Source organism: Bos indicus, chromosome 29, assembly GCF_029378745.1.
Source record: "Bos indicus isolate NIAB-ARS_2022 breed Sahiwal x Tharparkar chromosome 29, NIAB-ARS_B.indTharparkar_mat_pri_1.0, whole genome shotgun sequence".
Classification (NCBI taxonomy): Eukaryota; Metazoa; Chordata; class Mammalia; order Artiodactyla; family Bovidae; genus Bos; species Bos indicus.
This window is the reverse complement of record NC_091788.1, coordinates 18,118,300-18,135,218: the sequence shown is the minus strand read 5'-3', so window position 1 is coordinate 18,135,218 and position 16,919 is coordinate 18,118,300. Positions and strand designations below refer to the sequence as shown.

The following is a 16,919-nucleotide window of genomic DNA, read 5'->3' as shown; positions in this document are numbered from 1 at the left end:
AAAGGGGCAGATGGGCTGATAAAAATCTTGGATTGTCCCCCTGGGGAGGTGGGGTCTTTGATCAGAAGAATCTGAAGGGGCAAAGAAACTTGCTAGAGTGGGGGAAGCTCGGCTCCTCACTCCCCTGATAGGGGAAGTTAGAAGGGGATTAGCTGATGGAGAGGGAGACAGCGAGTTGGGGAGGTAGAAGTCCACACCTGCACAAACAGGAGAGAGAGGGCAGTGGGGGCCACTGTTAGAGCTGTGGGCAGGCGCAAGGGAGAGCCTACTTAAAAGTGAACATTTAATGCCAATTTTTTTTTAATGCCAGTATCATTTTGGCATTGTAGCATGGACAGTTGCCCTCACAAATCTCATAATTCTTTTTCCAGTTGTAACTTCTTAGACAATTTTAAGTTAGCTTCATGTACCTTACAGTAGGCAGAGAAGAGGATCCAGCGTCTCACCCAGAGTGTCACATTCTTGTCCTTTTTCAGTCTGTGCGAGTCGCAAACATTCAGTAACTGCTCAGGGTTTGGACCACTTTTTAAGATTCCAATTCTCACATAATCCAGTGACTATGTACCGTTCATTAGCTGACGAGCAATAAGGTGAATCTTGCCATCTGGAAATAAACTCTTCATCAACCTTAATCTCTTTCTTCTTGAAGAGGGCGTTTTGTTTCACAAATCCTACTCAGCCAACTAGTGTCTTGTTTTCACTTTCGTCTCAGGTTCAAAGGATTTGTTAACAAAATAAACCACTCCTTATATACAAATAAGTAATACAAATATTTATTAGGGAATTATCTAGCTTGGTTTCAGTATACTAACATTAAAAGAAAAGAGAAATAGAAACAGCAGGGGATACATCACCAAACAGGTAGGTTTTTGGGAAAAGGTCCCAGCTAGTGCATCCGCTCCATGGGTGAGACTTCAAAAATTGCAGTTTTGGGTTCCTGCTTTTAATCCCTGGATGCAAACTGATACCATCAATCTGTGAGCAAATTGCAGCTCTGGTTTCATGTCAATGCTATTTTTTTGTCCTGTAAAACTTGGAATCTTGTTAAGCCTGGCGCTTGGTTGACCAGTACCCCTCCAGGGGCTCAACGATTTCAGAACCTGTCTCCGATCTTATCTGTGGTGCCTCAAGTCTTGCATTCACAGCAGGCAGTCAGGGCACTCAAAGTCAGGGCAGTGTCCAGGCAGGTGAAAAGCTAGGTCAGAGGTCTGCTCTGCTTTGTCTCTGAAGCCTAAACAAGACTATTGATTTAATTTCCCTAACAGCATTTTTTCATGCTACTGGCCATCTGTTTGTCTACTTTGGAGAAATGTCTGTTTTGGTCTTCTGCCTGTTTTTCTGTTGGGTTGTTTTTTTGGTTGTTGAGTTGTATGAGCTATTTGTATATATTTTGGATATTAAGCCCTCGTTGGTCACATTGTTTGCAAATATTTTCTTCCATTTTGTAGGTTATTATTTTCATTTTGTTTATTTCCTTTGCTGTGCAAAAACTTTTAAGTTTGATTAAGTCTCATTTGATTTTATTTTTATTTCTATGGCCTTGGGAGTCTGTCCTAAGGAAACATTGGTACGTTTTGTATTAGCCAATGTTCTATGATCTTTGTTTTGAAGTCTGTTTTGTCTGATAAGAGTATTGCCACCCCTGCTTTCTTTTCATTTCTATTTGCATGAAATATATTTTCCCATCACCCCACTTTCAATCTTTGTGTGTCCTTTGCCCTAAAGTGGGTCACTTATAGGCAGCATATTGAAGGCTCTTGTTTTTTCATCCAACCTTCCATTCTGTATCTTTTGATTGAAGTATATTTAGTCCATTGACATTCAAGCATTCAAGGTAATTATTTATAGATCTGTATTTTTTTTTTTTTGCCATTTTAAACCTTGTTTTCCTGTTCATTTATTCATTTGGCTGTGCTGGGTCTTTGTCACGGCGTGTGCTATCTTTTAGTTGTGGTATGGAAACTGCTAGCTGTGGATGTGTGATTTAGTTCCCTGATCAGGGATCGAGCCTGGCCCTCTGCATTGGGAGCATGGAGTCTAAGCCACTGGGCCACCAGGGAAGTCTCCCTGTTGATTTATGTTTCTTCTTTGTCCCTTTCTTTTTCCTGTTGTGGTTTGATGATTTTCTTTTGTATTATAGTTCCCTTCTTTGTGTGTGGGTGTGTGTGTGAATTTATTGTATGTTTTTGATTTGTCGTTACCCTGGTTTTCAAGCACGGTAACCCCTTCCTGTATCTACTTGCCATGGACTGGTAGTCATACACCCCCAGGTGTAGTCACACTGGATTCCAGCCCCAGTCCTCTCCCCACTTCTGATACCTGGAGCCTGAGTTCCAGCACTCCCTGCTGCCAGCTCCAGTGGACCTGCATGTCAGGCTGGGGAGTGCCTGGTGGTACTGACCATCTGTGCAGTTCTTCCTCTGCTCTGGCTGCCACGAACAGGCCGCTGCGCTCTCCTCTGAGGCCGTGAGGCTCCCCTTCCATCCTGGCTGACCTCCTTGCCAGTCAGGAGGCTTCCCAGGTTGCAGAAGTCTTTCCTCCTTTATAGCTCCCGCCCAGTGGTAAACATCCCATCCCAATTCCTGTCTTGCTTGCTTGCTTTTTTTCCCTACCCAGTTACATGGAGATTTTTTTTTGCCCTTTTAGCCTGTCTGAGGTCTTCTGCCAGTGTTCAGTAGATATTCTGTGAGGATCATTTCACATATAGGTGTATTTGTGGCAGAGGGTGAGCTTCATGTCCTACTACTCCAACATCTTGATCTCTCCCTGTGGTCAGTACTTCTAATCCCTAGTGTTGTGGTCAGAAAAGATGCTTGATATGATTACAAGTTTTCTTAAATTTACCAAGGCTTGCCTTGTGGCCCAGCATGTGGTCAATCCTGGAGAAGTTCCACCTGCACTTGAAAAAGAATTTGTATTTTTCTTTTGGATAGAATGCTCTATGAATATCAATTAAGTCCATTTTGTCTAATATGTCATGCAAGGCCGTTATTTCTCTATTAATCTTCTGTTTGGATGATCTGTCCCTTGATTAAAGTGTGTGGGGAGGGTTAGTGTCCTCTCCTATTCTTGTACTGCAGTTGGTTTCTCCTTTTATGGCTGTAATGTAAGCATTTGCCTTATATATTGAGGTGCTCCTGTGCTGGGCACACATATTTATAGTAGTTAGATCTTGGATTGATCCCTTGATCATTATGCAGTGTCCTTCTTTGTCTCTTATGCTATGCTATGCTATGCTAAGTCGCTTCACTCGTGTCCGACTCTGGGCGACCCCATAGACGGCAGCCCACCAGGCTCCGCCACCCCTGGGATCCTCCAGGCAAGAACACTGGAGTGGGTTGCCATTTCCTTCTCCAATGAATGAAAGTGAAAAGAGAAAGTGAAGTCGCTCAGTTGTGTCTGACTCTTCGCGACCCCATGGACTGTGGCCCACCAGGCTCCTCCATCCATGGGATTTTCCAGGCAACAGTACTGGAGTGGGTTGCCATTGCCTTCTCCATTTGTCTCTTATAACAGTCTTCATTTTGAAGTCTGTTTTGTCTGATGAGCTACTCCAGCTTTCTTTTGATTTTTATTTGCATGGAATCCCTTTTTCCATCTCTTCATTTTCAGTCATATGTGTCCCCAGATCTGAAGTGAGTTTCTTGTAGACAGTATATATATGGGACTCGTTTTGCATCCATTCAGCCAGTCTGTGTCTTTTGGCTGGAGCATTTAATCCATTTATATTTAAGGTAATTATCAATATGAATGTTCTTATCGCCATTTTGTTGTTTTGACTTTGTTTTTGTAGGTCTTTTCCCTTCCCATCTTCTTTGCTTTCTTCTCTTGTGATTTGTTGACTATCTTTAGTGTGGAGTTTGGATTCCTTTTTCTTTTTTTATGAGTGTATGTAGTGTAGATTTTTGGTTTGCAGTTACTATGAGGTTTTGATATAACAGTCTCTACCAGATTGTTTTTTAAGTTGCTAGTCTGTTAATTTCCCATGCATTTCCAATATGCTGCATTTCTGCTCTCCTCTTAACGTTTGCTGGTCTTGATGTCATATTTGTGGGTAGATGATTTCTTACCTTTTTGTATGTTTGCCTTTACCAATGGACTGTCCCGTTCATAATTTTCTTGTTTCTAGTTGTAGCCTTTTCTGCCTAGAGAAATTCCTTTAACATTCGTTGTAAAGCTGGTTTGGTGGTGCTAGATTCTCCTAGTTTTTGCTTGTCTATAAAACTTTTGATTTCTCTGTCAAATCTGAACGAGAGCCTTGCTGGGTAGAGTGTTCTTGATTGCAGTTTTCTCCCTTTTATCACCTTAGCTATCCCATACCACTCCCTTCTGGCCGGCAGAGTTTCTGCTGAAAAATCAGCTGATAAAGGTATGGGGATACCATTTTATGTTATTTGTTGCTTTCCCCTTGTTTTTAATATTTTCTGTCTTTAACTTTTGTCAGTTTGATTAATATATGTCTCAGTGTGTTCCTCCTTGGGTTTATCCTGTATGGGACTTTTTCCTTTCCCATATTAGGGAAGTTTTCAGCTATTACCTCTTAAAATATTTTCTCAGGCCTTTTCTCTCTCTTCTCCTTCTGGGACCCTGTAATGCAAATGTTGGTGTGTTTAATGTTGTCCCAGAGGTTCATTTAGTGTATTTTCACTACCCTAAAAATCCTCTGCTCTATCTGTTCATCCCCTTCCAACTCCTGGCAACCTTTTTACTGTTTTCATAGTTTTGCCTTTTTCAGAATCATACAATTGGAATCATATAGTATGTAGTCTTTTCAGATTGAGTTTTTTAACTTAGTAATATGCATTTAAAGTTCCTCCATTTCTTTTCATGGCTTGAGAGCTCATTTCTTTTTAGCACTGGAAAATGTCCAGTGTCAGGATGTACCACAGTTCCATTTATCCATTAACCTGTTGAAGGATATAGGATATTTTGTTGCTTCAAAGTTGGCAGTTATGAATAAAGCGTGCATCAACATACTTGTGGAAGTGTTTGTGTGGACATAAGGTTTCACCTCCTTAGGGTAGATACCAAAGAGTATGATCGCTGCATGGGATGGTGAGAGTATATCTGGTTGTGTAAGAAATTGGAAAACTTTCTTCCAAGGTAGCTATACTATTTTACATTTCCACCAGCAATAAATGAGAATTCCTGTTGCTCCCTGTCCTTGCTAGCATTTGGTGTTGTCAGTGTTCAGGATTTTGGCCTTTCTTTTTTTAAAAAAGTAGTACTTACTGGAATATAGTCGCTTGCTAATGTTGTGTTAGTTCCTACTGTACAGCAGAGTGAATCAACTATATGTATATATTTACCCCCTCTTTTTTGGATTTCCTTCTCACGTAGGTCACCGCAGAGCACTGAGCAGAGTTCCCGGAGCTGTACAATAGGATCTAATTAGAGCACTGAGCAGAGTTCCCGGAGCTGTACAATAGGATCTAATTAGAGCACTGAGTAGAGTCCCCGGAGCTGTACAATAGGATCTCATTAGTTGTCTGTTTTATACGTACTGTCTATAGTGTATGGATTTTGGCCTTTCTAGTAGGTTGTTGTTGTTGTTCAGTGGCTCGGCCGTGTCTGACTCTTGGTGACGCCATTTACTGCAGCATACCAACTTTCCCTGTCCTTCACCATCTCCCGGAGTTTCCTCAAACTCACATCCATCGAGTCGGTGATGCCATCCAACCATCTCATCCTCTGTCGTCCCCTTCTCCTCCTGCCTTCAGTCTTTCCCAGCATCAGGGTCTTTTCTAATGAGTCAGCTCTTTTCATCAGGTGGCCAAAGTATTGGAGCTTCAGCATTAGTCCTTCCAATGAATATTCAGGGTTGATTTCCTTTAGGATTGGTGTGATTTCCTTGCTGTCCAAGGGACTCTGAAGAGTTCTCCGACACCACAGTTAGAAAGCATCAATTCTTCGCTGCTGAGCCTTCTTTGTGGTCCAACTCTCACATCTGTACATGACTAGTTGGAAAACCATAATTTGACTATACAGACCTTTGTCGGCAAAGTAATGTGTCTGCTTTTTAATATGCTGTCTAGGTTTGTCATAGCTTTTCTTCCAAGGAGCAAGTGTCTTTTAATTTCAAGGATGCAATCACTGTCTGTGGTGATTTTGGAGCCCAAGAAAATAAAGTCTGTCAGAGTTTCCATTGTTTCCCCAATGTATTTGCCATGAAGTAATGGGACTGGATGCCATGATCTTAAGGTTTTTCTGAATGCTGAGTTTTAAGCCAGCTTTTTCACTGTCTTCATTCACCTTCATCAAGAAGCTCTTTACTCCTTGCTTTCTGCCATAGGGGTGGTGTCATCTGCATATCTGAGGTTATTGATATTTTTCTTGGCAATCTTCATTCCAGCTTGAGCTTCATCCAGCCCAGCATTTCACATGATGTAACTCTGAATAGAAGTTAAATAAACAGGGTGACAATAATAAACAGCCTTGATGTACTTCTTTCCCAATTTTGAACCAGTCCATTGTTCCATATCCAGTTCTAACTGTTGCTTCTTGACCTGCATGCACACGGGTTTCTCAGGCAGGTAAGGTGGTCTGTTATTTCCATCTCTTTAAGAATTTTCCACAGTTTGTTGTGATTTATACAGTCAAAGCCTTCATTGGCTAGGCTTTACTGTAGTCAATGAATCAGAAGTAGATCTTTTTCTGGAATTCTCTTGATACTGTAACAGAAAAATTTTAACTTTAATGAAATTTGGCTTATTATTTTGGTGATTTTTCTAAAAAGGTATTCACCACACTCAAGGTCATTAGGTTTTCTCTTGTTGTTTTCTAGGAGTTTTATACTTGAGCATTTTATGATCCATTTTGAGTTAACTTTTGTGGTGGGTGTAGGGTTTGTGTTCAGATTCCTTTTTTTTGGTGGGGGACGTGTACTTGTTCCAGTACCATTTTGTTGACCAGAGTGTGTCTGCCCCATTCTACTGCCTTTGCTCCTTTATTAAAGATCACTTGACTGTGTTTATGGGGATCTGTTTCTGGGCTCTTTATTCTATTTATCGGTTCCCCTGTTCTTTGACCAGTACCACACTTCAGCATCTTTTTGACAAGTCTCAAAGTAAGGCTTGTTTTTGGCTGTGGGAGGAGCTCCAGGCAGTTTGTCCTCTCAGCTTCAGCTCCAGGGGAACGAGGTTGGAGCTGAACTCCAGGACTTCCTGACACCACTGCTGCTGTGGTTCTCAAGCTGCCTGGGGAAGGACTAGCTTTGTTTTGTTTTTGGATTTCCAGTCTGCTGTAGACTCCTACTTTTGTACAATATAATGCAGTGACTTACTAGGTGATGATCATGTGTCTGTATAACAGTGGTGTCAAATCACTATACAAGTTTCTAAATGCTCTCTCCAAACTTGCTTTGTCACAGCCTGCTAAGTGGACCACACTTTGGTTACACTGCCCCTGTATGCTCAGAGCTTTTTGTGAGAACAGGAGCTCAGCTGGGGCCTGGGAACTGGGTTGTTCCAGGGGATGTGGTTGTCAGGAAGGGCTTCTTCTCGTCTCCCATAGGATCAGACGTGTCAAGAGCCCCAGTCTACCCCCACAGCGCCCTCTTTTTTTCAGCATATTCTTCACATTGACCCCTGCCTCGCTCATTTGAGGAAAGAGGAACAACTTGGGGGTGGTCCTAGTGGAAGGGGCTCTGGTTGGAGTAGGGGCCTGCTACTCTGGACGGTCTGAACACCATCACCCAGGGACGCAGGGCGGAGGGTGTGCGCGGCTGGTGGTGATACTGGCATGGACTCTGGAGCATGTCTGAGAGTTCAGATATTAGAACCTTAGGACATTGAGCTCTTGGAGCCAGGGGCTGTTAGAACTGGAAGGGGGATGGCAGGGGTCATTTAATTGTCCAAATCGAGTTGTTCACCTGCCCCCCTGCCCGGATTCTGGCTGAGTTGAGCTACAAGTGTCTGTCCTGCCTGTGGCCTGGAGGCCTTGGGTTGCCACAGTGTGGGTGAGTTAGAGGCTCTTTGGGTGCCCCGGCTTAACTCTGGGTGCTCTGTTTTGAAGTTTCAGACACTGTGTGCTCCGTTTGACCGAAAACAACTCGCAGCCCTTGATGACGAAGCTGCAGTGGCTCTTCGCCTTCCTGGAGCACAGCCAGGTGAGTGCAGGGGGAGCGGGCTGGGGGGTGTGGGGCATGCTGGAGAGGAGGCCTGGTCTGATGCCTCGCCTTCACCGGAACCCGCCTGCACCTGCCTCCAGGCCCCTGCTTGCTGTAAGCTGTTGGGCCCCAGTCCAGGCGGGCGTGGGTTCAAGGGCAGAGCCCATGGGGCCGGCTCAGTGCCCTGACTGGGCAGGAGAGGGCGAGCCAGCAGAGCCCCCCTGTGCGGTGCTGCCCACTTCGCTCCCGTCGGTGATCCAGTTCACCGTATGAGGTGTTGCTCTGTTGGCTGGCTGTCATTTTGGAGCACTCACACTGCCAGGCACCCTGAGGGCTGTATTTGTTCAATTCACTGCCTCTGCCCTCATGGAACCTAAAGGCCTTGACCAGGCATCACACCAGGCCCTCTGCAGGGGCGGGGGCACAGAGGTGCATCAGCCAGTCATGCTTTCACAGGGCGCAGTCTGGTGGGGAAGATGGACCTGTAGACTGGAACTGTAGTGCTTAAGCAGAGAACGAGGCGTGTGTGGTTTCCACGCAGGGTAGGGGAGGCTGATCATGAGGGGGATGGTGGCCCTTGGAGGACTGCGTGGGACAGGGGACCGTGCATCTGGGACTTGAACTCTAAGCTAAGCTTCTGATAGGGGAAAGGGTGTTTCAGGCAGAGGGAATGGCAACAAACAAGGGAAGAAAAACACATCCTCTATGTGGATGCCATGCTCTTAGGTGGCATGGACTTGGAAGGATGGGAGAAGTCAGGGACGGACAGCTGGGAATGAATGGGGAGGCTGGGAGTTTGAGGCAGTGACTCCCCAGGGTGACCCTCAGGCCCGGCACGCTGTGGAGCTGGTTGGTGAGTGGCCCCCCAGCTCCTGACTTGTCTCTCTCCCGCTTTGGTTGCAGCGTCCCGCCATTTCTCCAGAGAACTTCCTTTCTGCATCCTGGACACCCTGGTTCAGCCCCGGCACCCAGCAGGACTGCTCGGAGTACCTGAAGTACCTGCTGGATCGGTAGGGGAGACGGGGCCTGGCTCTGCTCAGGGCTCCGTGTCTGCAGAGGGTGCTGGGGGGAAGCCCCATGCCCCTGGGCGGCGCTGTCTCTTCCTGGAAACTGGGCTGTGGCCCGGTGCTTGTGGAAGGCTTGGAGAAGATGGGGACAGGGGCTGCGGGTGGGGGCACGTTCTGGAGGTGCTGAGGGGAAGCATGTCCGGGGAGGGTAAGTGTGTGTATGTACACTGTGCTTGCCTGAGTGTGTACCTGTGTGTTTTCTCATCAGCGCTCTGGGGGCACGTGCACAGCTTTTTGTGGCAGGTTTGTGAGCTTTATGCAGGTTTAAGTATATAGCGTGCGTGCTTGTCCTGAGAACACGTGCAAGTGTGTTCCCTGTGCCATCTCCTGCACGTGTATAAACGTGTGTGACCCATGCGTGTGGACGAAAGCCCTTTGCTCCCCGCGCCAGGCTGCACGAAGAGGAGAAGACCGGGACGAGGATCTGCCAGAAGCTCAAGCAGTCGAGCTCGCCCTCCCCGCCAGAGGAGCCCCCCGGCCCGAGCGCCACCTCCGTGGAGAAGATGTTCGGGGGCAAGATCGTGACTCGGATATGCTGCCTCCGCTGCCTCAACGTCTCCTCCAGGGAGGAGGCCTTCACGGACCTCTCACTCGCCTTCCCCCCGCCCGAGCGCTGCCGCCGCCACCACCACCATCACCACCACCGCCGCCGCCGCCTGGGCTCAGTGATGCTCCCCGCGGAGGACGCTGGCGCCCAGGAGCCAGGCAGCGCCGGGCCTCGGAGGCAGAGGAAGCACTGCATCACGGGGGGCGTCCCCCCCACCATCCTGGACATGGAAGGCCTGGGCCCCCATGGCCTCGGGGGGCAGAGCGGGCAGGAGGAGAAGGTGGAGAGAGGGGAGAGCACAGAGGAGGAGGAGGCGGCGGGAGAGGAGGAGGAGGAGGAGGAGGAGGAGAAGGTGAAGGCGGAGGTGGAGGAGAAGGTGGAGGAGGAGGAGAAGGTAAAGGAGGAGGAGAAAGTAAAGGAGAAGGTGGAGGAGGAGGAGGAGGAGAGGGCAGCCCAGGAGGAGAAGGAGAAGGTGGAGGAGGAGAAGGAGAAGGTGGAGGAGGAGAAGAAGGTGGAAGAGGAGAAGGAAAAGGAGATGGAGGAGGAGAGGGCGGCCCAGGACAAGGAGGAGGAGGTGAAGAAGAAAGTGAAGGAGAAGGTGGAGGAGGAAGAGAAGGTGGAGGAGAAAGAGAAGGAGGCCCAGGAGGAGAAGGAGGCGGCGGCTGATGGGGAGGAGGCGGCTGCCGGCCCGGGCCCAGGGACCCTCCAGAGTGCTGCGGCCGCCTCCGGGGACGGCTCCCGCTCGGTCCTGGACCTGGTCAACTACTTCCTGTCGCCCGAGAGGCTGACGTCAGAGAACCGCTACCACTGCGAGTCGTGCGCGTCCCTGCAGGATGCCGAGAAGGTGGTGGAGCTGAGCCAGGGCCCGCGCTACCTCATCCTGACGCTGCTGCGCTTCTCCTTCGACCTGCGCACCATGCGGCGCCGCAAGATCCTGGACGACGTGTCTGTGCCCCTGCTGCTGCGCCTGCCGCTGGCCGGGGGCCGGGGCCAGGCCTACGACCTGTGCAGCGTGGTGGTGCACTCGGGGCTGTCCTCCGAGAGCGGCCACTACTACTGCTACGCCCGCGAGGGCGCCGCCCGGCCCGCCCCGGCCCTGGGAGCCGCCGAGCGGCCGGAGCCCGACAACCAGTGGTACCTGTTCAACGACACCCGGGTGTCCTTCTCCTCCTTCGAGTCTGTCAGCAACGTCACCTCCTTCTTCCCCAAGGACACGGCCTACGTGCTCTTCTACCGGCAGCGACCCGAGGAGGGGTCCGAGGCCGAGCCTGGCTCACCCCGCACCCGGGCAGAGCCCACCCTCCACAAGGACTTGATGGAAGCCATTTCCAAAGACAACATTCTTTTTCTGCAGGTGAGCAGACCCCCACGGGCTTCCAGCAGCCCACTGGCTCGGATTAAGTTGCTGCTCCTCTCTCAGAGTCTTTTCCTTTTTCCTTTGATCCACTCACCTCACTCAGTGCTGGGGAAAAAAAAATCAGTGCGCCAGACAGACCTCCTGCTTTAGAGGGACACACATTCAGTTCAGTTCAGTCGCTCAGTCATGTCTGACTCTTTGTGACCCCATGAACCCACAGCACACCAGGCCTCCCTGTCCATCACCAACTCCCGGAGTTCACTCAGACTCATGTCCATCGAGTCAGTGATGCCATCCAGGCATCTCATCCTCTGTCGTCCCCTTCTCCTCCTGCCTTCAATCTTTCCCGGCATCAGGGTCTTTTCAACACATATTAGGAAGGACCGTTTCTTTATCAAGCTGTCGTGTGCTGGAGGAGGGGCTCCATGAGTAGTGGATACGAGTGGGTGGGAAAGGCCTTTGGGAGGGTTGCCGTCTCACTGTGCCAACTCCAAAGAGTCTAGGGTGGCATCACTTAGCAGTGAAACAGCCAGGGCTCTGAGCAGCGTGAGGCATGCTGCCGTAAACAGCTGGGTGGTCACACCTGGACCCTGGCCTGCAGCACCTAGGTGGGGACACTGGGTCTGCTTTTCCATTTCCGCCGAGTCCTTCAGGGGGAGGTGGGTCTGGGGCCAGTGGTGAGGGGTCTCCAGGGCAGGCCCCAGCGCGGCAGGAGGGAGAGCTTTCTCCTCGGCAGAGTCTGTCCCTCCTGCCTCGACAGGAAAGAAGCCTGCAGAGAGGTCCTGGTGGGGCAGGAGGTGACCTTTGAAGTCTCTAGACTGTCTCCTCCAGGTGCCACCTGAGGCCCCTGTCCGCTGTTCAGTCTAGTAGTGGAAGTTCACCTCAGTAGAAGTGAGGTGCTGGGAGTTCAGTCTAGTCAGTGGAAGTGAGTTCCTTTTCTCCAGGGTGCTGGGGGCTTATACTGGGAGGGGAGGAGGAATGGTTTCAAAGCCTAGATACAGGATGGCTGTGGGTCCGGCCCTCCCATCCTCCGGCTGAGCAGGAGTGCCCTTGGGGGGAAGCTGGGGCTCTCCTCTGTGCCCGGCTCTGGGGCCCTCCCCAGGGGTGAAGCTCCGAAGGGCTGGGTGGCCGCGGGAGGTGGGGTGGGTGGTGAAGGGGGCACTGTGGCTTCAGAGCCTACGTTTGAAGCCTCCTGCTCCATCCCCATCTGTTTCCAGGAGCAGGAGAAGGAGGCGCGGAGCAGGGCGGCCTACATCTCCGCGCTCCCCGCGTCCCCACACTGGCGGAGGGGCTTTGACGACGACAAAGACGAGGACAAAGGCCCTCCTGGGGGCTGCGGCCCTGCAGGTGGCAGCGGTGGTGACTTTAACAGACTGGTCTTCTGATGGGAACCTTCGACCCACCCCTCAGCCCGATCTCGCTTGTGGGGTGCCACAGCCAACCTCGGGGTGGGGGGCCCAGGTCCCGGGCAGAGGCGCTCAGCCAGGTGGGGTCTGGGGGAGGCCATGGAGGCAGCCCCTTCCAAGGGCGAGAGCGATGGAGCAGGGGCTGCCGACCTCAGCCTGGCAGGCACAGAGACTCAGAGGCGGAGGTGAGACCCGAGCCCCTTAAACTGCCCTCGGGCCCCCACGCTGGGATCGGCCCCCTTAAGACTTGCACCTGAGAGTTGTGGTCAGCTTGGAGAAGCCGAGATGGACACTCCCTGGGCCTCAGCTCCTGCCCCGTGTTTGCCATCAAGTAGCAGTTCCCGTCCAGCTCCTTTCAGACGACAATCCTGTGTGTCTATAGCACAGACCTGAGGAGGGTCCCAGCCCCAGCATAAACAAGGGGCTGCGTGTCGCCCCTCCGGCCGCATCTTGCTTCTCCGAGGGGACTGAGGCGGTGTGTGTGGGTGCCGACGCTGTCCTCTTGTGAGGCGCGCAGGTGGGAAGCAGGCTGGCGCGGGATTAGAGAGGCACCCCCGCCCCCTCCCCGCGAGCAATGCAGAGGGGAAGGACGGCCGCTTAGCCCCCTCTCCTGCCTCAGTGCCTGAGAATGCCCCCTTCTGGGTACGAGAGAGAGTCCTTATTTTACTGCAGGTGTGTGTGTGTGTGTGTGTCTCACGACGTCTGTCCTGAGGGACGCTGGCTGGCTCAGCGCCTCAGCTGTTGGTCACGGTCCCCGGGGCTGGTGGGGAGCAGATACTGCCCGCGTTGTGCCCTGACACTGCTGTACCCTTTCTAAACGGAGCGGAGAGAACCAGAGTGTCAAACAGGAATAAAAAGAGGTTCTCTGAAGCCTTCAAAGCTGTCGTTCTTCCCGCTCTAGCCATGGCTTCTCGCGGTCTCTGGGCAGGAAGGCAGGGACACCCCCTTGCCCTGCCGACCTGCATGCTGCACCAGGGAGGTGAGTGTGCCCTGCACAGAAGTGCTGTGTAAATGTGAGGCCTGGTGGCCGGGATGTGCCCAGATTAGGGGGGGTTGACTCTGGAGGGATGGGTGCACAGGCTGGGGCCACCCAGACAGGACGCTGTAGACGGATTCATCTATCAGCTCCTGGATGCCTGGAGCTCGCGGCTGCTCCCACACTCCTTTCTTACCCCGGAGAACCTGGGTGAGTGGGCTCAGGCCAGGAGCAAAGCAGCCTGCAGCCCTCAGGGCCTGCCCATCTGGGAACCTGGCACAGTGACGGCCTGGCCGGGGGCTTCCTGGGCTACAGTGGAAGAGCTGAGCTTTGGCCCCAAAGCCCACAGAGCCCCGAGACTCGGACCAGCGCAGGTGGGCTGACGGGTCTGTCAGAGACCGAAAGGTCATACTCAGAACTCACCTCTGTGGTCCAGCGCGCCTTTTAAGAAAGATGAGCGGACAGAGGTTGCTATTACTTCCATTTCACACACCAGGAATACAGATTCCAAGGTAAGGGGGATTCGCACTTGTTCTTACAGCCAGGAAAGGTCCCCAGTTGGCTCCTGTTGAGCGGAAGGTGGAGTGGCCGGGGATGGGGGCGGACCGTCTGGCCGAGGACCGCTGTCCTGTGAAGCCCGCCGCCCGCCCCCCGGACGAGGCAGACGCCGCAGCCTCTCTGCTTTCTTCTCACGGACTTTATTGTCATCTAGCTCCGCCTCCAGTAACAAGGGCCCTGCAAGCTCCAGGCCTGTGCCACCACCGCAAAAACAGGACGCCTGTGAACGCATTCCCATCCCACCCCAGACCTACTTACAGGATAAATACATGTTACATTTTTTTTTAAAGAAAACAATAAATTAATAACTTAAGTGATTAGGCACCAACAGCGATTTGAAAAATTAAATGTCAATTTTAAATGGTAACAGGGCCAGAAACCTAAGACCAGGCTTCTTCCAGCCCATTTTCTCTCCTTGATAAAGCAATGATTCCGTGGAAAATGATTCTACATTTCAAGACACGTGTAACCAACAAACACATAAGAACACACACCACCAAATATCACACGCCAGCCCCACGGCAGACGGCCCACTGGTCCCCCGAAGAGGTCAGTGGGTTTCAGAAGGCGGCAGCTTGGTGCTCCTGTGCGCAGCCTCTGACGCTCGCCGTGCGCAGGACGGACGGATGGACGGAGAGGGGAAGGACACACCGACTTCCCTCCTGCCCCGTGCTCTGCTTCCAGCTTCCGGAGCTCCCTCAGAGGGCTGTGGGCAGGGCAGGGTGGGGTGGCCACAGCTGGGGGCCTTAGCCCCGGGGCAGGCTGAGAACCATTGTGCTTCTGTCCTAGGGATGGGACGCAGTTGAAGGTTTCGAATGTAAAAGTTACTGCAATCAGGTCTAGGGAGGGCACTGGGTTAACTGGCCCTCAAGACAGGTCACAGAGCAGGGAACAGCCACAGACAAGGCCTCAGCGCCCAGCTGACCCCACCAGTGGGGAAGAGACACAGCTCCCTGCAGGCACTCCTCCCTGCCTCTGACCCCGCGGAGCGGGGGAGCCGGACCAGGAGGGGACAGCTGCTGCTCCTGGGAGCCCCAGGCAGGAGGGGGCTCTGCTGGCTGATGCAGGGCTTCCTGGGGTCTCCGTCCACGCTGGGCCACCAACAGAGGTGAACTCTGAGCCACCGAGGGAAATCTCAAGACACCTGGTACTTGGGGCTTTTGAGCCCCAAGTCTCTGTTTTCAGCAGTCTCTGCTGCCGCCTCCACCCTAAGGGTTTGGAGGTTGGAGGAACCAAGAGCTGGAGGGAGGCCTCCTTGTAGGTTAGATTTGAACACCTCCATCTCTCGAGACTCCAACCAGTCTCACTCACCTTATGGCACATTCGGAAAACATTGACATTATTAGGGCACCTGATGATCAATAGGGAATGATACTGGGAACTGACGCATCCATACCTGGGCCCACCTGTAGCCTCTGGGGTGGGGGTGGGCGTACCATTCAAAGCCCTGCCGTATGAGACTGTCTGCAGAGGGCCCTAAAGGGACACAGGGCTGGGCAGTGACCTACCAAACCCTGCCCAGGGTAGGCCACTGCCACCATCACGACTTCATCTGTGCGAACACCAAGGCCTTGCTGCTGCTGAGGGCCTGGCCTGGGCCCATTCTCCCAAAGGTCTCCTGTTCCCAAAGCACAAGTCTCTCCATCTTCCTCCACTGGAGCCCAGACCCACCCTCCTTCCTCTAAAAATCTGACCCTTCTTCCCCTCCGGCCAAGTCAGGCACCCGCTTTTCCTAGAAACCACATTCCCTGATCTGCACACCTCCCCACTCCTGCCCACACACCAGCCTCCTGGAGAAGTGGTCTTGACTTCTCCACACATCCCCAGCTTTGAGTCTCTCACGGCTATCATCAACGTGTCCTTGTCTTTTTTCCTGATCGAGCGTGACCTTCTCAAACACAAAGTCTGATTAACTCCTGTGTCCTCAGGGTGCAGTCCAGACCTGGCCACAGCAGCCGCTGCCATCACTTAACTGAGTTGATGTGACTAATACTAGGAAGAGTTCTCACCTGTTGAGACCATCTCTCCCAGGACAGAGTACAGTCAGGCCTCAGGCTGCTGAGGGGGTGAGTGTGTGTGTGTACACACGCTCACAGGACCAGAAAGGTGAGCAGCAGCCACCTCCCTTAGGTAGGGTCAGAACTCATTTCTTTTGGAGGAAGAAGGCCTGTTCTCCCCAGGGTAGGATAAAACAGCTGGTCCATCCAATTGCCTCTGAAACTTTTTAAAAATTTGGCGAAGAACTTTAACATAAGAGAGTCTCCCTCCCCAGACTTGGGAGAAGGAGCCTGGGGGTGATGCCCCACTTCTGTCCTGGCAGAGGGTGACACCGACCTGGGGGCCTTTCCAGCCCTGCCCTTTCCTGTCCCTGTAGCCAGGCCTGAGTCCAACAGGGCACCTGGGACTCCACAGGGCAACAGCGGGTGACCTGAGCTGACTGGGCACCAGGCCACGCCCTAACCTTTCCTGGGCCCTGCACAAACCTCAGTCGGAGGGCACAAGCCACCAACCACCCTGCCACATCCTCGGGGCTCTGTTCCACCCGCCGTCCGTCAGTCCTGGGGACTGCCCTCGCCTGCCACCAAGCCAGCTGCTCCCCGACAGTGACGTCACCAATCCCTTTCTGCTCAGCCTGCGCCTCCGCGGCACTGCCGGGGGCTCTCTCTCCGGCAGGCGTGCTGGGTGGGGCGCAAACCCCACAGCCCCCACCCCAACTCTCAGCCGCCCCAGCTGCGCCGCCCGTCTTACAGAAGAAGCTCACTTGCTGTGCCGTCTCCATGCCAGTCCCGGGCACCCCCAGGTGCCTCCGCCCAGGCTGTCCCAGGGTGGCCCCTCGGTACCCCCACCCCTGCACGTCCCGCTTGCACCCCGCGTCACCCCCCCACCAGCTCCACCGGCCCC

At 52.2% G+C, this 16,919-nt stretch overlaps 1 protein-coding gene across 1 annotated transcript in view; it reads left to right on the top strand.

The window, feature by feature from the left end:
* USP35 (ubiquitin specific peptidase 35) overlaps window positions 1-13,354 on the top strand; it is a 64,279-nt gene extending 50,925 nt beyond the window's left edge. Inside the window, exons 8-12 of the mRNA XM_070783006.1 lie at window positions 8,014-8,107; window positions 9,011-9,117; window positions 9,566-10,001; window positions 10,098-11,075; window positions 12,296-13,354. Coding sequence (XP_070639107.1) covers window positions 8,014-8,107; window positions 9,011-9,117; window positions 9,566-10,001; window positions 10,098-11,075; window positions 12,296-12,463 — 1,783 coding nt within the window. The 3' untranslated portion in view covers window positions 12,464-13,354. The remainder of the gene's footprint in view (window positions 1-8,013; window positions 8,108-9,010; window positions 9,118-9,565; window positions 10,002-10,097; window positions 11,076-12,295) is intronic.
* Window positions 13,355-16,919: the final 3,565 nt, after the last annotated feature.